Source organism: Salmo trutta, chromosome 12 (genome assembly GCF_901001165.1).
Source record: "Salmo trutta chromosome 12, fSalTru1.1, whole genome shotgun sequence".
NCBI lineage: Eukaryota > Metazoa > Chordata > Actinopteri > Salmoniformes > Salmonidae > Salmo > Salmo trutta.
Window position 1 is genome coordinate 60495316 of NC_042968.1, and position 24728 is coordinate 60520043.

The 24728-nt window shown below is 41.9% G+C and overlaps 1 protein-coding gene across 3 annotated transcripts in view; it reads right to left on the reverse strand.

Moving 5' to 3' along the window:
• Positions 1 to 274: 274 nt before the first annotated feature.
• npy8ar (neuropeptide Y receptor Y8a) overlaps positions 275 to 24728 on the reverse strand; it is a 35461-nt gene continuing 11007 nt past the window's right edge. Inside the window, exons 1-6 of one of the 3 annotated variants that reach the window (XM_029769002.1) lie at positions 18262 to 18359; positions 14883 to 15503; positions 14511 to 14752; positions 14269 to 14415; positions 13562 to 13778; positions 11245 to 13384 (exon numbers count right to left, since the gene is read on the reverse strand). In XM_029769002.1, the coding sequence (XP_029624862.1) occupies positions 13169 to 13384; positions 13562 to 13778; positions 14269 to 14415; positions 14511 to 14752; positions 14883 to 15191 (1131 nt within the window). In that variant the 5' untranslated portion in view covers positions 15192 to 15503; positions 18262 to 18359 and the 3' untranslated portion in view covers positions 11245 to 13168. Of the gene's footprint in view, positions 840 to 11244; positions 13385 to 13561; positions 13779 to 14268; positions 14416 to 14510; positions 14753 to 14882; positions 15504 to 18261; positions 18360 to 24728 lie in introns of those variants that run through there. The other 2 variants (XM_029769003.1, XM_029769001.1) reach the window with 2 other exon arrangements.

A 24728-nucleotide genomic window follows, 5' to 3' on the forward strand; every position in this document is an offset into this window, starting at 1 on the left:
AAATGTCTCATGCCCAGTTCCCCAGTCACCAACACAGAGAGACAGACAAGGTAATAAAAGAGTACGCTTCAATGTTTTAAAGCCAGTGGTTGGCATACACTCAGACCTGGCAGTGTGTTTCCGTGGGTGTGTGTGTCTGTCTCACCATGGTGTTGTCATGGTAGTTATGGGGGGACGACAGAGAGAGGGGGAGGAACAGAGAGGGGATGGGAGAGACAGGGAGGAACAGAGAGAAAGAGAGTATAAATTTACAAAAAAAATTGTCTGGCAAGTCTGATGTTCTGTCTTTATTTTGAAGGAAAATAACATGATGAATTATGGATGAGTTATCAAGAGATAAATGAGGAGAGAACAGAGTGGGGGGCCCAGGGAACGACAAGGGGGAGCAGGAAGAACGTGAAGTCAAGGAAACTGCATTGCATCAGTAATTGCTAGCCTCTCTGTCGCTCATCATGTTTAACACACCAGTGAGGTGAGAGACCTGTTCCTGCAGCCATCCGTGAAATCTTCCGCCATGCGAGAGGGAGGAAAGAACCACTGAAATATCAGGGACAGACTACACAAAGAGGAGACAGAGTAACACCCTAACGCAAACACATTTGCTCTCTCTCGCAAACGCAAAACGCAAGCAGGCCCATATGTGCGAGGGAAAAAAAGAGAAAAGATTACTCCACAGGCACTGTAATCTGCTCCATGGAGACTGAGATCTGCAGGAATTACAGAGGAGGGGAAAGGAATACGAGCAGGAGGCAACAAGCTCTCTTCGAACATGATGGTCCTGTTTCTTTAAGCCCTGACTCCTATCCATCCCTCTCTCAAGCCGAGTATCCTCATCTGACCTGTGACATTCCAGCAAAACAGAAAAAGAACATATTTTTTTAGCAATGAATCCTTGAAAGAACACAAAACCACAGAGATACAGGTTGGACTCTTGTATTCAAACACATTTACAGAACATTTCAGCCTCATAAAAATCTATAATGGAAAGTATATTAGAAATCAATTAAGACATCTAAAAGGAAAGCTTAGTTCAGAGGCTATATCTGCTTGAGGCTCTGTTACATTCATCAGGAAACAGAAGAAAAAGAAAGATAAACGTTATTTTTTTTGGGGGGGGGGGTTAAAGTGCATTTAAAAAGAATCTCAGTCCACTTCAACATAATAAACTGCTCTCTCTGAAAGTTACGGTACAGACACACTCAAAAACACACACATCAATTGTCCAGATGTCTTGTAGTCATGTCCAGCACACTGTAGTGTCATTAAATGTCTGTGTTTGCTGTACCTGCAATCTATGCCAAGGTCCCTGTATGTATGAGTGTGTGATCATTAGTGAGGGCAAACACACTTAGGCTAGTGATTATGCAACGCACAAACACGCACACACACACAATGATTATGTTTATGTTGTTGTGACTCATACAGCCTTAACCACCTGTTATCTATCTTTTAACTCATGTCCTTGAGTGAGTATGTGTGCGCGCATGCGCACGTGTCTTAAATTAACCAGCAACATGCATCAGCCTACCAAACACTCCTCCACAACATACAGAGTGATGCACCATGGGGCACCAAGGCGAGAGAGAGATCGTCATATCACAGAGAGAAACACAACTTAACATATCTAGAGTTTGCACCTCATCTTTTCAGATGAATAAAAATGATTGGAAACAAAACCAGAAATAAAACCGTGATTCTCTCCTCACCTAGCTGTGAGATCTTTCTGGTGCAAAATGGATGTGTGTGTGAATGTGTCACTGTGTGAGTGTGTGTGTGTCACTGTGTGAGTGTGTGTGTGTGTGTGCGTGGGTGTTTAGCCCTTGGAGTTGATGGTTTAAACAGTATATTCTTGGCAAGGAAATCATCCAGAGATGCTGAGTCAAATTTGTCTTGTCAAATTGTTGTGTGCGATTTGAACAGCTGGTGACAGCAGTCTTAACTCCTCTGTGTGTGTGTGTGTGTGTGTGCACACACTGTTGTGCATGTGTGTAGTGTTTCTTTTCCATGGCATGTTTTGTACTCTGACCCGGTGAAGTGTGTTGGAAGTGCATACACCATAATTATATCTATTCTGAAACAGGAATTTAAATTCAGGATTTCTTATTTCAACGTATGAACATCTACAACAAGTATGAGGCAGGGTTATTCCCAACACTTCAGTATAAGAATGCCCGGTTTCTCAGTACAGTATTTCTCAGTACAGTAATTCTCAGTACAGTATTTCTCAGTACAGTATTTTTACAGCAGCACAGTAATTTGTCAGAATACAGTAAGCATGTGAGTAAAGCATGTAAGTACAGTGGAGAGATACAGTAGAGAGTTACAGTGGAGAGAAAGGATGACAGTTCAAGTCTGTGAGCTAGAGTACAGAAGTTTCCCTCAATCTAACCCTCTTCTATCTGATCCAGGACCTGTTATCCTTTTAGCCCCTCTGATCTACAGCCTGATCGTTTCTGCTTAAGACAACTTCTTGTGGTTGTCATACCAACCAGTCTGACTAACAGTACTTTACAGTAGTATTCTTTTCATCGTTCTCTCTCTTCAATACATTCAGATTCCAACATATTATCCTCAATGCCCAATTACCATGAGAACTGGAGCTATATCAATATGTGATATAGGAGTATCAACAGCATGACCAGATAGACTGTAGACTAGAAACATAGTCAATATTATATGACCCTCTGTAGCACGCCTACAGATGTCGGATCTTAATTTGACCCGTTTTGTCACAGAAGGAAAATAATCCTGCAGCAAGGGGATTTGAATGTCTGAAGAAATATTTTGAATCGCTGCCAGGGGACAACTGGAAGCGGCGTTTGTATACAATGCAGTACTGTACATACATTGCACCTTAGACTGCAGTTCCGCTGGGCACCAGTTCAAGTAGCCTATGTAGGCTACGTGCAGGATACAGCACGTCTCGTGTGAATTCTTATGTGGATTATAATAAATGTATATTTTATTTTGGGGTTAGTTGTATTTTTTTGTCAGGGAATTTTTTTAATCAATTGTTTTATTATATGTTCAAGGCAAGCAATACAGTACATTTCCACTTCCCTTTAACTCCCCCAGCTTCCCCGTCTTTCCAACACTGTTCTATCTCTACAATAAAAGCTACAAAATTACGAACATGTAAAAAAATACCTTTAAGAAAGAATAAATCATTGGACAATAACAATTTGATTGTGAGCACATGTCCAACATAAAACATGATTAGGCTAAATACAAGGTAGGCTAAACTGATTAATCGAACATGCACAAATCTAGCAAGCAACAATATATGCTATGTTCCACCATTGAAAGAGAAAACCAACAAAGAAATAGAAAATAAACTCTGTGTGCTGGAATTCAGGTCAAATATTTTGAGTAGGAAATGAAACACTTCAGAGGACTTTTAAGTCTTGAATACATTGCAAGTTTTCCCTTTCACTTTTGATTCACACACTGAATGAGTGGAAAAGTTCCACAATTGGATCGTTCATTTTTCAATTAATTTAGGCACACAAGTTAATAATTTTTTTTCAAGAAGTAAAATGAATAGTCTGATCATTTACACATCAAAGAAAAGTGTCTCAGCTCAACAACATTTTCTTTGGATAGGCTCAAATGCATATGCAACATCTTGACACCTTTATGAAATGAAATATTAAAGCCATACAATACAGGCTTTAAAATTCACAATAAGAATGACTTAAAATGCCGGCATCAAACTGAAAGTACAGTAGGCCTATGCTACTGTAGCCGGACCATAACAGCTTAGCAATGGAAATCTCACCAACAGTAAGGGATATCCACACCAGACCATAACTATATTGTATTCACACTCCTTGATTTTTTCCACAATTTGTTGTGTTAAATTGAGATTTTGTGTCACAGTCCTATACACAATACCCCATCATGTCAAAGTGGAATTATGTTTTTAGAAATGTTTACAAATGAATAACAAATGAAAAGCTGAAATGTCTTGAGTCAGTAAAGTATTTAACCCCTTTGTTATGGCAAGCCTAAATAAGTTGAGGTGTAAAAATGTGCTTTACAAGTCACATAACAAGTTGCATGGGCTGACTGTGTGTGCAATAATAATGTTTAACACGATTTTTAAAGTACTACCTCATCTCTGTAACCCAGACATACAGATAATTGTAAGGTCCCGCAGTTGAGCAGTGAATTTCAAACAGATTCAACCACAAAGACCAGGGAGGTTTTCCAATGCCTCACAAATAAGAGCAGCTATTGGTAGATGGAATAAAAAATAAACAAAAAAACAGACTTGGAATATCCGTTTGAGCATGGTAAAGTTATTAATTACACTTTGGATGATGTATCAATACACCCAGTCACTACAAAGATACAGACGTCCTTCCTAAACCAGTTTCCCGGTGAGGAAGGAAACTGCCCCGGGATTAAAACAGTTACAGAGTTTAATGGCTGTGATAGGAGAAAACTGAGAATAGATCAACAACATTGTAGTTACTCCACAATATTAACCTAAATGAAAGAGTGAAAAGAAGGATGCCTGTACAGAATACAAATATTCCAAAACATGCATCCTGTTTGCAATAAGGCACTAAAGTAAAACTGCCAAAAATTTGGCAGAGAAATTAATTTTATGTCTTGAATACAAAGCATTATGTTTGGGGGAAATCCAACAAAAACACATCACTGAGTACCACTCTTTATATTTTCAAGCATGGTGGTGGCTGCATCATGTTATGGGTATGCTTGTCATCGGCAAGGATACAAAATAAATGGACTGGAGCTAAGCACAGGCAAAATCTTAGAGGAAAACCTGGTTCAGTTTACTTTCCAAAAGACACGAGGAGACAAATTCAGTTTTCTGCAGGACAATAACATAAAACACAAGGCCAAATATACACTTGAGTTGCTTACCAGGAACATTGAATGTTCCTGAAATGCATAGTTACAGTTGTAATCACTGCCAAAGGTGACTCTAACATGTATTGACTCAGGGGTGTAAATACTTATGTATATTAAATGTTACTGTATTTAATTTTCAATACATTTGCTAACATTTCTAAAAACATGTTTTCACTTTGCCATTATGGGGTATTGTGTGTAGATAGGTGAGAGAGAAAAAAAATCTATGTAATAAATTTTGAATTCAGGCTGTAACACAACAAAATGTGGAACAAGTCAAGGGGTATGAATACTTTCTGAAGGTATTGTAAATAGCCTAACTATAAAACATGGGCGAGCATCCACACTGGAGGAAGGTTTATCTTTCTACAGTAGGCCTACATCTGTCAATCAACTGATGGCTCAAATCAGCTCATCAACTCAGCCAGGGAAACACAAACAGTAGGCTATTATTGGTTTTCACACCTTTTATTACAGTATGTAACAATGGACAGGCTAACGGGTAGCATAAATAATGTATTAGAATATAATCAAAAAACAAGAGGCCTATTGCAAACCATCGATGGCATTAGATTATCGTCAGTTGATGTCTCGTTAAACCATCAATAACAGCTAAATTAACACGCACAGCTGATCTCAATTGCAACCATATTGGTTACCTCATTATCCCTAAAAGATGTCTGTGTTACCTTAGTCCTGCTTGCAACCAAAGTCTTTCAAGAGCAACTTCCCCTAAAAAAGAACTAATCCCTTTGAAAACGGCCTCTGTGGCATCAAAATGAGTCCGAAACATTTATTCTAGTGACAACATTGACTACAAACTGTAAATAGGATAATTTTTGACATAAAGTTAAGTCTCATCGAAAAAGGAGTTTGGAACCTGGGTGCGTCACAATGAGTAAATGTTGGGTTGGGTTTGGATTACAATGACCACGTTTACATGCACACCAATATCCCCGTTATTATTCAGGATACTCAAGTATTCTGTTTTCTGAGTTGACGCATAGAAACATCATATCCCGTTTACAATAACCCGAAAAAGCTTGTATCCGGATATGAGAAACCCATATAAGGGATATGCTGATCTTAGACGGGATACTGTGGCATGTAAACTTCTTTTCCCGCTTACTGTTGTTTTTCACAGGCTGCGCAGGCTGTTTTACATATCATAGGTGTTGTATGATGATGTTTTCATCTGATTAGAATATTATAATTTCCGACATTTGGTAGGCCATATTATATTTCCCGACATTTGGTAGGCCATATTATATTTCCCGACATTTGGTAGGCCATTTTATATTGCCCGACATTTGGTAGGCCATATTATATTTCCCGACATTTGGTAGGCCATATTATATTTCCCGGCATTTGGTAGGCCATATTATATTTCCCGACATTTGGTAGGCCATATTATATTTCCCGACATTTGGTAGGCCATATTATATTTCCCGGCATTTGGTAGGCCATATTATATTTCCCGACATTTGGTAGGCCATATTATATTTCCCGACATTTGGTAGGCCATATTATATTTCCCGGCATTTGGTAGGCCATATTATACTTCCCGACATTTGGTAGGCCATATTATATTTCCCGACATTTGGTAGTCCATATTATATTTCCCGGCATTTGGTAGTCCATATTATATTTCCCGGCATTTGGTAGACCATATTATACTTCCTGACATTTGGTAGGCCATATTATATTTCCCGGCATTTGGTCGGCCATATTATATTTCCCGGCATTTGGTAGGCCATATTATACTTCCCGACATTTGGTAGGCCATATTATATTTCCCGGCATTTGGTAGGCCATATTATACTTCCCGACATTTGGTAGGCCATATTATATTTCCCGACATTTGGTAGGCCATATTATATTTCCCGGCATTTGGTAGGCCATATTATATTTCCCGACATTTGGTAGGCCATATTATATTTCTCGGCATTTGGTAGGCCATATTATATTTCCCGACATTTGGTAGGCCATATTATATTTCCTGACATTTGGTAGGCCATATTATACTTCCCGACATTTGGTAGGCCATATTATAATTTCCCGACATTTGGTAGGCCATATTATACTTCCCGACATTTGGTAGGCCATATTATATTTCCCGGCATTTGGTAGGCCATATTATACTTCCCGACATTTGGTAGGCCATATTATACTTCCCGACATTTGGTAGGCCATATTATATTTCCCGACATTTGGTAGGCCATATTATATTTCCTGACATTTGGTAGGCCATATTATATTTCCCGGCATTTGGTAGGCCATATTATACTTCCCGACATTTGGTAGGCCATATTATATTTCCCGGCATTTGGTAGGCCATATTATATTTCCCGACATTTGGTAGGCCATATTATATTTCCTGACATTTGGTAGACCATATTATATTTCCCGACATTTGGTAGGCCATATTATATTTCCTGACATTTGGTAGGCCATATTATATTTCCTGACATTTGGTAGGCCATATTATATTTCCCGACATTTGGTAGGCCATATTATATTTCCCGACATTTGGTAAACCATTTGTTTGTCGGACTATAGTTAGATAGGCTTACATGCAGCTTTTCTTCTGTCCTAACTTGTTGCCCCAGAAGACTAAATAAAGTCGTCCTCACCAGAATAACGTTTTACATTGATAGAATGAATGCATTAGTAATCTAGTTAACACAGGTATAGTTGTCTGTTTCATTTTAGGGACCTGGGAGAAATATCAAGAATTTCAAAACAGCGGAAAGATTGGGTCCTGTGCAAAATGTCCAATGTCATCAGTTTGACTGGTTTAATGAAAATGAAGAAGCTGAGAAAATGATGAAAGACTTCAGTTCATCTTGGGTGCATATTTTATGTGGTTGAAATACTGTCTGCTTGCATAACAGTGTCAAAGAAAGATAACACATTACATGCGCATTTGCATTTTCTCAAGAGATGCTGAAAGAATCATATTTCTCCTCTCTTGTTCCTAAGACAAAATTAACATTTGTTGTATAATTTTACTGCAAGAAATGCATAATTATATTATATATTATATTACGCTATGTGAGAGGTTATAGGCCTGTAGTCAGTGTCCATATTTCAGTTACTATTCCATTTAACCCATACAGTATGAACTTAAATGAGGAATATTCTGTTTATTCATGGTAATACACATTCAAAGGATCACGGCCTTTTGAGACTGAAAAGCCCTATATTGATTGACCATGCCTTCAGGATCCGGTTGGACAATGCATGCTTCCAGCAGGATGCACAGCCGAGCCAACTCTGGTTTGCATGCCCTACCGAAGGGACCCTAGTATCCTGCTGCCTAATCACCTTACCCCTACCTATATGTACACATATACAGTGCATTCGGAAAGTACTCAGACCCCTTGACTTTTTACACATTTTGTTACGTTACAGCCTTATTCTAAAATTGATTAAATCGTTTTTTTTCTCATAATACCCCATAATGACAAAGCAAAAACTGATTTGTAGAATTTTATGACATTTACATAAGTATTCAGACCCTTTACTCAGTACTTTGCTGAAACAGCTTTGGCAGCAATGACAGCCTCAAGTCTTCTTGGGTATGACGCTACAAGCTTGGCATAGCTATATTTGAGGATTTTCTCCCATTCTTCTCTGCAGATCCTCTCAAGCTCTGTCAAGTTGGATGGGAGTGTCACTGCACAGCTATTTTCAGGTCCCTCCAGAGATGTTCGATTGGGTTCAAGTCCGGGCTCTGGCTGGGCCACTCAAGGACATTCAGAGACTTGTCCCGAAGCCACTCCTGCGTTGTCTTGGCTGTGTGCTTAGGGTCGTTGTCCTGTTGGAAGGTGAACCTTAGCCCCAGTCTGAGGTCCCGAGTGCTCTGGAGCAAGTTTTCATCAAGGATTTCTTTGTACTTTGCTCCGTTCATCTTTGCCTCGATCCTGGCTGGTCTCCCAGTCCCTGCCGCTGAAAAACATCCCCACAGCGTGATTCCACCAACATGGTTCACAGTAGGAATGGTGCCAGGTTTCCTCCAGACGTGACACTTGGCATTCAGGCCAAAGAGTTACATTTTGGTTTCATCAGACCAGAGAACCTTGTTTCGTTATAATCATTGAACAGTACAGAGAATTAAGTAAAACCACAAATCTAAATCCCTATCTCCATACATGGCTAATTTAGGAAAAGGACAATTTTAGGAGATGGCTAGCTAGCCACCGGAGGACAACACAACGAGATGCAACAATTCAAGTTTTTCTGTCAATGACGTATGCTCTCAATGGGATTTGATAGGAGTGATGATTTCCCGATTGACTGACCTTGATGTCTTAAAGTAATGATGGACTGTCATTTCTCTTTTCTTATTTGAGCTGTTCTTGCCATAATATGGACTTGGTCTTTTAACAAATAGGACTATCTTCTATATACCACCCCTACCTTGTCATAACACAACTGATTGAATCAAACGCATTAGGAAGGAAAGAAATTCCACAAATTAACAAGGCACACCCTGACCTGTTCACCGGACGTGCTTGTTGCACCCTCGACAACTACAATGATTATTATTATTTGACCATGCTGGTCATTTATGAACATTTTAACATCTTGACCATGTTCTGTTATCATATCCACCCGGCACAGCCAGAAGAGGACTGGCCACCCCTCATAGCCTGGTTCTTCTCTAGGTTTCTTCCTAGGTTTTTGGCCTTTCTAGGGAGTTTTTCCTAGGGAGTTTTTCCTAGCCACCGTGCCTCTTTCACATGCATTGCTTGCTGTTTGGGGTTTTAGGCTGGGTTTCTGTACAGCACTTTGAGATTTCAGCTGATATACGAAGGGCTATATAAATAAATTTGATTTGATTTTGATTTGAATTGAAATGCATTCCAGGTGACCACCTCATGAATCTGGTTGAGAGAATGCAAGAGTGTGCAAAGCTGTCTTCAAGGCAAAAGGGTGGCTACTTTGAAGATCTCCAATATAAAATATATTTAGATTTGTTGAACACTTTTTTGGTTACTACATGATTCCATATGTGCCATTTCATAGTTTTGATGTCTTCACTATTATTCTACAATGTAGAAAATAGTAAAAATAAAGAAAAACCCTGGAATGAGTAGGTGTGTCCAAGCTTTTGACTGGTACTGTATATTTTGGGAAGCCTGGCTTCCCTTGGCACCCATGAATGCACACCACTGATTATACCTAAAGCGGACATTGCCATTGGCTGCACGGAGTCGCATTAACAGAAATCCCATGCAGCCTTGTTTAGAAGTTGGAACACTGGAATTTGAGATGTACTATACATCTCGATTAGGATGATAGAAACCTTCATTATTTTGTTTCATGATTTTCAATTTGAGCATAATTATTTCTATATAGCGTACACTTCCTCGTTCTGAATTTCATAATTCAAGGGTGGCAGGTGTGGCTTCATGACAATGATTGCAAGAGCAGCTGCTCACCATTTGATGGCTCCAGTGCAGTTCCACCTCCAACAACGCCAAAGCATCGACTATGCGGGTGTCTGCTTTCTCCGGTTAACGGTTGATCTGATTGAACCTAGGCCTCTGTCCTTTTCGAACAGACTAAGGGTGAGTTATGTGTTTTACAAGCATTCAGTACAATTGAAATCAAGTATTTCCTCATTTACCATGGCAAATCTACTGTGGCATTTTACCCAACACGTTGTATGGATGGAAACTAATGTTGGTGTAGCCTACTGTTATTATTTGGTATTCATAATTCCTATTTATGTTCCATTAAATGCAAAAGTCTTTAAAATATTAGTATCTGGTATGGTCTCTTTAAAAAATAAAATAATGATGTGTATTTGAAATGTGTAAGTATTTGAAATGTGTAACTAAATCAAGTCAATCGGGTGGTTTGAAGGATGTGGGTGTCAGAAGGGTGTGTGCCAGAATCAAGCCCATGCCTACACGGCACTGAAGGTAGCAGCCCTGACTGCTAGACCAACCCATGCCATAATTGAAGGTAGCAGCCCTGACTGCTAGACCAACCCATGCCATAACTGAAGGTAGCAGCCCTGACTGCTAGACCAACCCATGCCATAACTGAAGGTAGCAGCGCTGACTGCTAGACCAACCCATGCCATAATTGAAGGTAGCAGCCCTGACTGCTAGACCAACCCATGCCATAACTGAAGGTAGCAGCCCTGACTGCTAGACCAACCCATGCCATAACTGAAGGTAGCAGCCCTGACTGCTAGACCAACCCATGCCATAACTGAAGGTAGCAGCCCTGACTGCTAGACCAACCCATGCCATAACTGAAGGTAGCAGCCCTGACTGCTAGACCAACCCATGCCATAACTGAACTACATTTTGATAGTTGATTCGTAACCTTTTAGATTTTTTAAAATGTATTTTGAATCAGTCGCTCTCTTATGCGGCATTACGCTCCATTCCGTAGGCTACCTCACTATTCTCAATTTCACCTTTACATCTAATGTTATAGGCCTGTGTGTGCAATTAGTTTTGATAGGCTACAGTAGGCTAGAATTTGGGTGTAGCCTACTGTACGGCTGCATTTCGGCTACACTTGACATTTGTATGTCGTAGTGGACCAATTTTTATCTTTTGTTATTAAGCTATATAAAACAACGGTTGTTGACGTGTATAGGTTCATTTCAGATACATTTTTGTACATTTTAATGTTGCAGTAATAGGACCTATAGGTCTACAGCAGCAGTAGGAAGAAAAAAAGATATACTGTCTGGTGCTTTTGTGTTTGAGCGAGCGAGAGAGGGACAAAAGAGTGATCAAATTAAAATCCGACATCTGTACTACAATGGTGAGTTCATATCTGCACTAGGATCCTGTTCTAGTTCAGGGCCCAGGAGTTAGGGGCCAGGATTGTTTCTGGACTGGCCAAAGCTAACACGTTAGCATGTAGCAGCATTTACATATTAACACATGATTGGCTCTAGTGAAGCAGGAAACTGCCTGACGTTAAGATTCAAACAGGCCTCAATGTCTGGGGCAGGAGCCAATGAGAAGGGCTGAGGTGATTATATCCTGAACACACACCTAAGAGGGTCCCCCCCCCCACACACACACACACACACACACACACACCAAAGCTAATACTAATTTTATACATGAGCGATATGGTTGGATCATTAAAATCAGAGCCAACTAAAAACAATAACAAAAACACTCCATATATACATTTACAGATGCACAACATCAAGCTGGAGCCTTGGCAGTTTCACCACAAATGGAAAGAAGTGGAATTTTGTTTCACTTTTAGACAAAAATATAAAAATCATGATATATATATATATATATATTTTTTTTTACATCCATTTCCACTGTTTTGTACAATCATAAAGTTGATTTGGATTAATGACGAAGACCTACAGTAGGCCAGCCAACCAATCAGCCACCCAGACAGATAGACAGTAGATCAGCCAGACAGTCAGTAGACCAGACAGCCAGTCCGGTCAGCCTGCTCTGTGTGTGTATGATCTGTCTGCAATGCGTAAGCAACGTCAGGGACTCTCTCTCTCTCTCCTCCCCTCTCTCTGTCTCTTTCATCAGCATGTCTCAGACTGATCTCTCTGATTACTGAACAGCTCACAGGGAGACAGCGACTGAGAGGGAGGACTGTCAGTGTCAACAGGTTATTCTGATGTTAGAGAGACAGCTGTCATATCAGCTCAAGGCAGCCCTGAGTTCAGAATTGTCTGACTGACTGACTGACTGTCCGTCCATCCATCCGACTGGCGTGACAGCAGCTTAACACCCTAGGATGATGTCAAACTCTGGTGACGACAATTCTTCTGGGAACAAACTGACTTAGTTCAGAAATACACCATCACCATGGAAACAGAGCCCACACGTCCCTGGGTCCGTCACTCTCTCTGTCGCAGTCTCTCCAGCTGTGTGCTACCTAGCGTAGCTGCATGTGTGCACTCTGTCCACGAGCTGCACTGTTGATTAGCTGTATGGATCTGTTCGTTCATTTTTATTTTAGCTAAGTGCATACATTAGTTCTGTATAGTCTGCTCGGCCTGCAATGCTTTATAGGAATTCAGAAATTGACTGAACCTCATGGAGACTGGGGCCAACTAGCTCTGTCTGTCCAGCTGCTTATTTCCACTCTGTCTCTCTTTAGCATCAGCCGCTAGCTCTGTCCATTAGCGTTAGCTGCTCTATGCCAGCTCTGTTCATTTGGGGGTTTGTCTGTTTGCTGCTTACTTGATATGAACTGTATCCCTGTCTGACAGCTGTACACGCTACACTACTTATCCATTAGCATTAGCCACTCTGTTGGCTAGACGTTAGCTGCGTATGCTAACAATGGGCTCGGCCCGTGGAGGCAGCGCGGTGCTCATTGACCGTGCCCGGTTCAGCGTTGACATCTTGGTTATCCCCTCGCTGCCGACGGTAGAGAGCGGGAAATTCTCATAGCTCTCTGGCGCCCCCAAGCCACAGTGGCAGCGCTGCAGCTGAACCTTCAACTCCTTTTGAAAGTTACTGTTCAGGAAGCCGTACACCTGTGTGTGTGTGTGTGTGTGTGTGTGTGTAGAAAAGGTGTTAATGTACAGCACCAGCACATGTTTGTAATGACATTTCCATTTCCACAATTTGTATCAATACAGTTGAGTTCAAATATTTTTTTTCTTCATTTAATTTCAATTCAGTTAAGTTCAATTCTAGTCCAGTCCACTCACCACAGGGTTGACACAGGTGGAGGCCATGGCAGTGAGGTGGCAGGCAGAGAACAAAGCATCGTGCTGGCAGGCGGGCAGCGCCTGGTGGTGCCAGTCGAATATCGCGTTGAACACGTTGAGCGGCAACCAGCAAAGGGCGAAGGCAGCTACGATGGCCGCCAGCATAGCATTGATCCTCTGGGCTCCTCGGGCCTTCCGGCTCCGCTCCACCATGTCCCTGGATGGGAGAAACACAGGAACTGACTTTTTATTTGTACTTGGGGGGGGGGGGGGGGGGCACAGGAACGGACTAGATGGATGGGATTTATACCACACTATACCAGGTACTCATTAACTTCATTAACATTTACTCATTAACTGTTCACTGGCTATCCTCTTTGATAATCATTGAACTACTACTGCACTCATTCATTTATTTCATTCTCCAATTCATCATTGGTAATTAATTGACTACCATTCATTGAATCCTGTCCTGATGTATTACCTGCGTCTGAGTAAGCAGACTCTCATTTGTCTTCAACTTTTCTTCACAATGACTCCATTGACTATGAACGACTCATTAATTTGCCAATTCTTTGACTGTCCTGTGTGTGTGTGTGTGTGTGTGTGTGTGTGTGTGTGTGTGTGTGTGTGTGTGTGTGTGTGTGTGTGTGTGTGTGTGTGTGTGCGCCTGCTTGCGTGTGAGTGTGCGTGCACGTGTGTGTCACCTGCGTCGACGTAGGCGTAGGAAAATGCGGAGGTAGCAGAGCAGCACCAATAGCAGAGGGACGCAGTACTGGAACAGCAGCAGGAAAGTGGTGTAGGCCAGACGGTGTCTATCGGTCGGCCATTTCTCCATACAGATCACATGGTCTCTGAGGAGAGAGAGAGAGAGAGAGAGAGAGAGGAAGAGAGAGAGAGTGCTACATCTGGCATGCACAATCAAACACACACACACACACACACTAACCTGAAGGGGTTGGCGGGCAGTGTGAGGTTCTGGAAGGGATCGTCAGTCAGAATGTTGTAGGATAGGAAGGGGAGGGATATTAAGCAGGCGACCAACCAGGTGAGACCTACGGCCAGATAGGAGTGGCCTGCTGCTGGAGACCAGCCAGTAGGGTGCAGGATCAACTGATGGCGCTCCAACGCAATCAACACCAGGGAGAATATAGACACCGTCACTGACACACACTGTACAAACGGAGTGACCTGAGAGGGAAGAGAAGAGATATGAGGGAGAAGAGAGGGAGCGGGAGGAGAAAAAAAGACAGATTACAGACACAAACAAACACGGAACGGTTATCCAACAAACATACAGGCGCAGGAACTGTGTTCTCACCTTGCAGAGTGCCTCCCCCAATACCCAGCGGTCCATCAGAGTGTAGATGACGGTGACTGGCAGACACACCACACACATCAGGATGTCCGAGCAGGACAGGTTGGCGATCAGAATGTTGGTGACGTTACGCAGCTCCTTCTGCCGCCCAATGATGAACACCAGGCCCACGTTGCCTAGTAACCCCACCGCAATCACCGTGCTGTAGGCCACAATAAGGAACGTGGCCCCGCACACTGAGGGCGGGCACTGGCCTGACTCGGACCAATCAGTGGTCTCCCAGATGCCAGGGGAGCTGCTGTTATTGGTCATGGTGGAAGAAGGGCTTTGAAGGCTGTTAGAGGGTGCTTACTGAACTCCCTCTGAGGGGGTAGAGACTGGGAGTTGATGGGGGGCTCGAGAGAGAGTTCAAGGCGGTGTAGAGGGGTACAGGGTGATGGGGTAGACAGGCAGTTATAGTCTTTCTATACCCTTCTCAGTTGGCCACAGCTGGTTGGTCGTCATGTTGCTAGAGTCGCCGTGATTGGCTGTCCGAGTCTGCTAATCACTTTTATTGGCTGAGCCCACTCCCTCGGTCTGCTGGAGACACTGTGACTGGCTTGGCTCAGGATCAGCTCAAAGTCTCTATGTGTAAAACAGGGAAGACAATAGAAGATAATCTCACAGTCTATTTACTGTATAAGAGTAGAGAATAATCTACAAATAAAAAAAAATAAAGGCAGGGGATGGAGGAAAAGAGAATATAGCTTTGAAAAGACCATAAGAAGGATGTAGAGATGAAGAGAGAACATGTGAAAAGACAGAACAGGAGATGAGAGGAGAGAAGAGACTAGAAGAGAGGAGAGGACAAGAGGATAATGAAAAAGGAAATGAGAAAAAGGAAAAGAGAGTTTAGATGAAGACAGAAGATATGAGAAGGGTTGAGATTTGGAAAAAAGGAGTTGAAAAAAGTTGAACAGAAAAAGAGAGAAGAGGGGGATAACTAAGAGAAGAGAAGAAGAAAATAAGAGGGAGGAAAGGCTTTCATTGTCCACTATATATAAACATGTCCACTTAATATGCATCAAATGTATTAAGTCTCTAGCCAGTGTTGAAGAGCTCAGGGATAGATATTAAAGGAGGAGAAAGAGGAGGGGAGACTATAATTATGTCGGTCTATCTTCCCTCAAGAAAGCAGGTCTCTGTTTAACGCTGTATGACTAACAATTACTACAGATTCTCTCTCGCTGTCTCTCTTTTCCGCTCATTCTCATCTTATTTCTTTGTCTACCTCTTTGTCTGTCTCCCTCTCTCCACTGTAACCATCTTATCATCTCTCTTTCCTCAGAACATCTTTCATGTCTTTTGTTTCTTTCTTTTTTCCCAGCAGGTTGCGCACACGCACGCACGCACATGCAAGCAAACACAAAGCTAAATGCTGGACGCAACAGTCATTTCTGGCTCATTTGCATGAAAGAGAGAATGCAGCTCAGATGAGGCATGAAGTCATGCAATCATACATACACTACCCATTAGGACAGGAAACAAGCACCACACACACACGCACACACACACACACAGGAGAGGAGAGATGTGGGCAACTATAGAGAGACTGGGAACACACACACTGCCCTCAGGTTAATGGTGTTAGTTACTGGCTCCTCTGATGAGATTAAACACTAGAGACAAATGGCTTAATATGACCCTAAAATAAGTGTGTGTGTGTGTGCGCGTACATGCACGCCCGTGTGTCTCCTTCGATTAGTCTAGACAGTTTGTAGTAGATATATACAACAGTATAGCTAGACAACGCACACATAGAATAGGCTGTAGAACACAGATAAACTGTAGTAGAATATTCCCTGTCTGAAATCCCTGGCCTCTCTAAAAATACCAATGGCTCCCAGACACATTTAATAACACACGCATGCATGCTCGGATGCACACAAACACGCAAGTATGAACACTCACAAATATGCACGGCACACACATGCTGTATGTACGCAAACACAGTGAGCGTTTCTCCCTCCTACTTTATCTGGTTCATGCTTTTACGCTCTCCCTCAGGCCAGCGGTGTCCTGGTTTGAGAAAGCTGTTTAATTAAATCTACTTTGAAAGACAATACATCATGTTTTTGACACCGTCTCATTAACTCAGACACTTATCGCGAACACTAATCAGGAAAAACAACGTTAATATCTCTCTTCTGTTTCGCCAGCTACTCTCTGGGTGTTTTTTTTACTGTGCTCTGAATATTGCTCTCAAATGACCAGTCGCTTTCATCAAGATTTAACACTCCCCCGCATCTTCCCTCACTCCCCCCTGTCTCCCCTATCTTTTACCACCAATTCCTTTTTTTTCTGGCTCTCTTTAACTCCCTCCTGCTTCTCTCTCTCTCCCCATTCTATTTCTGTCTGATGATATTGTTCAGTCATTAAAGCAGCAGGTAGAGGTTGATGAGCAGCATACGGCTGGTTTATTATAAAAAGGTAGAACACAAATGCTACAGGACCAGTGATTTCAATCGGATTTGTCTGCCTGAAGAACACGTCTCAGTCTCGCCAAGCGTCTTTCTTAGCGTGTGCAAGACATGAGACTTGAGTCACTCAGTGGAAACAATTTATCCAGCGGAAGACAATAATCAAGCAAATATCCTCCATCCAACATCCCCCAGAACTCCCTGCTTGGATAAACAACTAACCCTGTCACACAGACGCACACACACTAGCGTTTGTGTCTCCATAGGTGTTCTAGTGGAAATGGACACGGAGGGCTCTATTTTAACAAACCTATCGCAGTGGTAATTCTAAGCGCAGGCGGTAGCACTATTGGTTCAAGAGTGTGTCAGAAATATTTGAGCTATTTTCACTATCACAATTATCGGCGCACATGCTGGCGTTGGAGCGAAAAGGCTGAGTTTTGATGAATAATCAAGTTGTGTGTGTGTGTGTGTGTATGTCGAGGCTTGGCCCCTGACTGGCCAATCAGAAAGTGCTCCATGGCGAAATATGTGTTGTGGTATGGTATTTTATGTATTGCCTTGGAATCAACTCCAATTGCAATGTTAGTGCGTTATAGTTAGTTCAATTGCTTACAGAAAGAAAATAACAAAACGTAGACCTATCTATGCTAAATATGTTCACTTGAACCCATTTGCAGTCCACATTGTTCTAAGTAATTGCATGGCCTCAATAGCATTCACACTGATATAGGGGCCTACTGTAAATTGCATTATGGCTGTTCATGGACATGCCAAACATTGTCAATAAGCAATATTAAATTAATTATTGATAAGGCCTAAAAAAGAACAAATAGTTGTAATCAAATTCTAAACACAACTTGTTTTAAATAGGCTGTCACACACATGCATCATCATTTCTCCCCGTGGGCATATAATATTACCTTTTCTATGCATATCCAAAATGTTCACAGTAGCTGGACAAAGATCGAATATAAAGAGAGGGAGAATGTCCACTCGCCGTTATACTGCTCCCAAATAGACCTGTTTTATGAACACAATCGCAACCATTTTACAGATCAGATCGCATTCACACATCTCCAGAAGTTGCATTGCAAGTGCGCCACGGACGTTGTCACCATAAAACCAGGAAGATGAATCCTTCTAATAAGTTTGGTTGTAATAACATTAAACGAAAAACAAGCAGTTTTTTTTAACAACTACAATAAATAAATGTAAAATGTAATGATAAAAAAGACACATTGCTGTTGAACCAGCCTTTGTTATAATAGGACAAAGGATGGCTTTTTTAAAAAACAGGTTACAGATAACTTCTAAATACGAGGTTCACCGGTATTCACCAAGGTACGTATCGCTCATTTCATAATGGGCATGGACACGTAGCCTACATCATGGAGGGTTTTTTACGCACGTCCAAAACGGGAACTGCACGGCTAAAATAATGTGGGCCTACCTACAATGAAGAGATAAAAAGGGAACGTCAGCTCACTGTTTTACTCCTTTCAAACTTAAAATGGTCTTCGGAGCCAAACCCATTATCGACAGTTTTGACTATGAGATTGCATTGGGCAGAAAAAAAGCCTTCATTGAGAGGAGGGGAGGATATGCTTGGTTTTTAATCAAATAAAACGAAATGGGAAAAAACTATTTAATAAAAAAAAAGTATGTTTCTAAATACGAAGTATACAGGCACCAAAAAAAGCACATTGGGCTACTCTTGTTTCATGCGCATATGGGCAGTGTGCATCACAGCCGAATAGTCTGCGTTTCTGCTGTCAAAATTCATGCCATAACCAACTGTGTTACCGCTAAAACCAGCTTTTGGTTGGTCTAATATATTCGATCAGCGCTGCCTGAAATTAGTACTTTGGATCATGCTTTTAAGGACACATCTCAAATATTTCCACCACACCTATCTGAGCGCAAGCGAGCTGTGAGTTGCAACTGAGTTGCAACGAGACAGGTAAATTACTGAACCTGGCGTTAGGGCTGGAAAATGCCAGTGCACCAGTTTTTACATGACAAAATTACAAACTAACATGCGTTTGACACTAGCGCCGCCTTAACACCAGCCGAAAATTTAGCAAGGTGTACTCTCTCTCAAACGGTAGAATACTGACTCACCTCCCCTCTTTTCTCCTTCCCTCTCCTCTCTTAACCCCTATTCTCTCCTCTCCTAACCCCTCTTCTCTTTTTAGTCACTGGGCGAAAACGGTCCATTACAGGGGATAACTTTACACAACGCATGACATGTTTTTTTTATATTCTAAAGAATACAGACCATTTCCAAAGAATATTTAGATTTTTGTGGATATGTACCATTTCCTGAAAATTCTGAAACCAGATATGTCCTTTAAACATATATGATATTGGGATTACTCTGAATATCACACATGCACATTTCGTATGGCTGGATATGGACTCATTCAATATTATGTGTCATGACTGTCCTGTGAGGATCAGAATGGGTCAGATCAATTTGGTGGTGGATGGGATTATTTAAGATACTATTTGAAGTGGTATGATTTCAGATGTTTTCTGAAGATGGGCAGGGACTCTGTTGTCCTTGCTTCAGGGGGAAGCTGGTTCCACCATTGGGGTGCCAGGACAGAGAAGAGCTTGGACTGGGGTGAGCAGAATCTGGGGTGGGAGGGCCCAGAGACCAGAGGTGGTAGGGTAGGGTTTGAGCATAGCCTGAAGGTAGGGTCGGGCTATGATCCTCTTCCTAACCCTCCTCTCCTAACCCCATTTCTCTCCTAACCCCTCATCTCTCTTCTCCCCTTTACTTTCCCACTACATCCCTAATGACTTGAGTATCTCACAGCAGGCTGCCCCAGGGACGGATTAATGCAGGGGCTTACCGGCACTGAAGCCCCTGGGCCCAGGCCTGTCGGGGGCTTGTCATTCCAAATAGTGTTCACCTGCCATAAAGTGTCTCTTCATGCCTCACAATGGGATTCAATGAGTTCTAGCTTCCGTTGCTAGGGCTGTTGCTAGAACTTGCAAAATTCTGACCGGTCTACGTAATGAACCAAAGCGTCCATTGCTCTGCAGGTTGCTTGGCTCCATTTTACCTAGCGGTCACGGAGGACAGAGGACGCGGGCAGTTCTAGTTCTATTTCACCTTATCAGCGCTCGCTCAGTCTGCGCAAAATTATTAGCTCAGAATTGCTCCCCAAGGACGGTGTTTTTGACGGCGACTACCTGCTACCTACTGCTTCGGAGGACCGAAAAGACTGGAAAGAGAACACTTTCTTTACCATATACATGCCTTTATATAAGAAAATATTGTTAAATAGGAAGAAATAATTTAAGCTTTTTTCAGATTGACGTTGCTAGCTAATGTACTTATTTAGCTCAGCCTGCCTACTCAGCTAGATAGCCAGACTTTTTTATTTAGCTATTGTTAGCTAGCTAACTAACTGTTATTGTAGTTTTCTGTTTGTATGTAACTTGCACTTCAATGATTTTCTTTTATCTTTCCAACCAGGCGAAGTACTATGAAGGCACCACTGATCTCGACAACAGAAATTCACAATTCAGGGTAACGTTAAGCAGATTTAGCTATGTACAACCATTTTTCAACAACCATTTTCCATCTAGCTAGTTGGTCATTTACATGTTGCTAGCTATACATGCAGTTAGTTATATGTCTGTCATATTGAGGTATCGAGCTATAAGTTAAACTTGATCAATCAAATGGATAGGTGGAAGCAATTATGGTAATTCCAACTGCCCTTAACTAGGTCTCTTAGCTAGACTACACAAACAGAGAGGGGGGGGAGAAAGAAAGGATGAAAGTGAGAGAGGGAGAGAGAGAGGTGGGAAGAGAGTGGAAGACAGAGAGAGAGGGAGAGAGAAACAGAGAGCGAAAAACAGCAGTGAAAATGTACTTAGACTTGCGTATTTCAACAACTCTTCTCTTCCAACTTGTTAGGCAATCACATGCGGGGGAAGGATGGCCAGCCACACAGGAGGCTGATTTTCACTAAGGGCGAGAAGGAGGCTGTGCTGACCGAAATGCATGCTTGCCATTTTGGAGTGAAGCACATGATTGCCAAACTCAACCTACGCTTCTTCTGTTGTGGGATTGTCAAGGATGTGGACAGCTTGGCAAGTGAAATAACCTTTTGTTTATCAATCACATTCTATTATATCTGAAATTATTATTATTTCAATGAATGTCATAATCAAAGAACACGCTATGTTTAAATTTGTCACTTTGTGCTTAAAAAGTTAGTACCTGTCTAGCCTACCAGAAGTTTGAGAGGGTGAAGACTGTGGCGCCGGAGTTGAAGCCCATTAGTTGTTTCACCATGGCACATGATCAGTAAGTGGCACAATTCACGTTTTGCCCTGATAAGTTGTTTTGTAATGGATGCTTTATTTGACCACAGCAAAGTTCAATATTATAGAATGGGGGTGTGTCAGTATCCTTACAAATATGAACATCTGCATACTGTACGACACAGATATGGGTAAGAATGATGTAATCTATCTAATACTTTAAATATTAGGGCGTGGACAACATCGGACCCTTCATGGAATCCAGGAATGGCAACAGCTGATGTCTGACGACGACCGATCACTTTACCAAGTGGGTGGAGGGCGAGGAAATACCCATTAAGGTCAGTAAAGGAAGAGAACGTGCTTAACTCTAAATTCCCTTCTGTAACCCATTAAGGGTGCTTGGAACCAACTCTTTTGTTTTGTATGATACCTATCAAGGATGAGACTGGCGAGGCCACCAAAAGTATGGGGACACCTGCTTGTCGAACATCTCATTCCAAAATCATATGCATTAATATGGAGTTTGTCCCCCCTTTGCTGCTATAACAGCCTCCACTCTTCTGGGAAGACTTTCCACTAGATGTTGGAACATTGCTGCGGGGACTTAATTCCATTCAGCAACCTGAGAATTAGTGAGGTCGGGCACTGATGTTGGCCAATTAGGCCTGGCTCGCAGTCGGCATTCCATTTCAAATCAAAGGTGTTCAATGGGGTTGAAGCCAGGGATCTGTGCAGGCCAGTCAAGTTCTTCCACACTGATCTCGACAAACAATCTGTATGGGACCTCGTTTTGTGCTCGGGGGCATTGTCATGCTGAAACAGGAAAGGGCCTTCCCCAAACTGTTGCCACAAGGTTGGAAGCACAGAATCGTCTAGAATGTCATTGTATGCTGTAGCATTAAGAAGCCGGTTGAATGTACTGCCAAATTCTCTAAAACGACGTTGGAGGCGGCTTATGGTAAAAAAAATTACATTCAATTCTTTGGCAACAACTCTGGTGGACATTCCTGCAGTCGGCATGCCAATTGCACACTCCCTCAAAACTTGAGGTCTGTGGCATTGTGTTATGTGTCAAAATTACACATTTTAGAATGGCCTTTTATTGTCCCCAGCACAAGGTGCATCTGTGTAATGATCATTCCAGGGTTTTTCTTTATTTTTACTATTTCCTACATTGTAGAATAGTAGTGAAGACATCAAAACTATGAAATAACACATGGAATCATGTAGTAACCAAAAAAGTGTTCTTCAAAGTAACCACCCTTTGCCTTGATGACAGCTTTAAACACTCTTGGCATTCCCTCAACCAGCTTCATGAGGTAGTCACCTGGAATTCCTTTCAATTAACAGGTTTAACTTGTTAAAATATAATTCTTAATGTGTTTGAGCCAATCAGTTATGTTGTGACAAGGTAGGGGTGGTTAAACAGAAGAAGCCCTATTTGGTAAAAAACCAAGTCCATATTATGACAAGAACAGCTCAAATAAGAAAAGAGAAACGATAGTTCATCATTACTTTAAGACATGAAGGTCAGTCAATGCGGAAAATTTCAAGAACTTTGAATGTTTTTTCAGGTGCAGTCGCAAAAACCATCAAGCGCTATGATGAAACTGGCTCTCATGAGGACCGCCACAGGAAAGGAAGACCCAAAATTACCTCTGCTGCAGAGGTTAAAGTTCATTGGAGTTACCAACCTCAGAAATTGCAGCCCAAATAAATGCTTCAAGTAACAGACATCTCAACATCAACTGTCCAGAGGAGACTGTGTGAATCAGGCCTTCATGGTTGAATTGCTGTAAAGAAACCCCCACTAAAGGACACCAATAAGAAGAAGAGACTTGCTTGGGCCAAGAAACACGAGCAATGGACATTAGACCAGTGGAAAGCTGTTTTTTTTGCTTCTAACCGCCGTGTCTTCGTGAGACGCAGAGTAGGTGAACGGATGATCTGTGGTTCCCCCCGTGAAGCATGGAGGAGGAGGTGTGATGGTGTGGGGGTGCTTTGCTGGTGACAATGTCAGTGATTTATTTCGAATTCAAGGCACACTTAACCAGCATGGCTACCACAGCATTCTGCAGCGATACGCCATCCCATCTGGTTTGTTTTTCAACAGGACAATGACCCATCACACCTCCAGGCCGTGTAAGGGCTATTTGACCAAGAAGGAGAGTGATGGACTGCTGCATCAGATGACCTGGCCTTCACAATCACACGACATCATCCCAATTGAGATGGTTTGGGATGAGTTGGACCGCAGAGTGAAGTAAAAGCAGCCAACAAGTGCTCAGCATATGTGGGAACTCTTTCGAGACTGTAGGAAAAGTGTTCCAGGGGAAGATGTTTGAGAGAATGCCAAGAGTGTGCAAAGCCGTCATCATGGCAAAGGGTGGCTACTTTGAAGAATCTAAAATCAAAAAAAAATGTTGTGGTTAACACTTTTTTGGTTACTACATGATTCCATGTGTTATTTCATCGTTTTGATGTCTTTACTATTATTCTACAATGTAGAAAATAGTAAAAAGAAAGAAAAAACAGGTGTGTCCAAACTTTTGACTGGAACTGTATGTACTTTTTTTGTTGCCTGTTTTGCATGTTATTTCGGCATTCATTTGTATCACAAATCAGTGTGCAAACAATGTAAAAAATTTAAAATTAAGTTTAAAAAGGTAATAAAGCCGCATAAAAACATGGTCGTTTTTTTGCTTTCTTGAGTAAGGCAGCTCCAAAATACAAGAGTTTCAGCCTAGCTCAGTGCTTTCTGTGGTGGAGGGGCAGGCAATGGAAAATACAGAGTGTAGGGGTTGGTAATGTTCTCTAGTTGCGCCGTGAATGGCTCAGTGTTCTGTCAGTCATGGGAACAATACACCACCGCAAAATCTATGGGGAGAGCTCGAAAATCCAAGCCCCTTGGGTGCTGCCATAGGTTTACATTAGAAGTGCCTATCCAACAAAGCTGAAGTCATTTGCCACAGATAAAATGACATCAAATCACATTATATCTACCGTAGCTTTGATTGGACTGATCATGTCAACATCATACTTTCAAAATCTTAGCTAGCAAGCTAGACCAGCGGTCATCATGAATCAAGTCGACAATCGA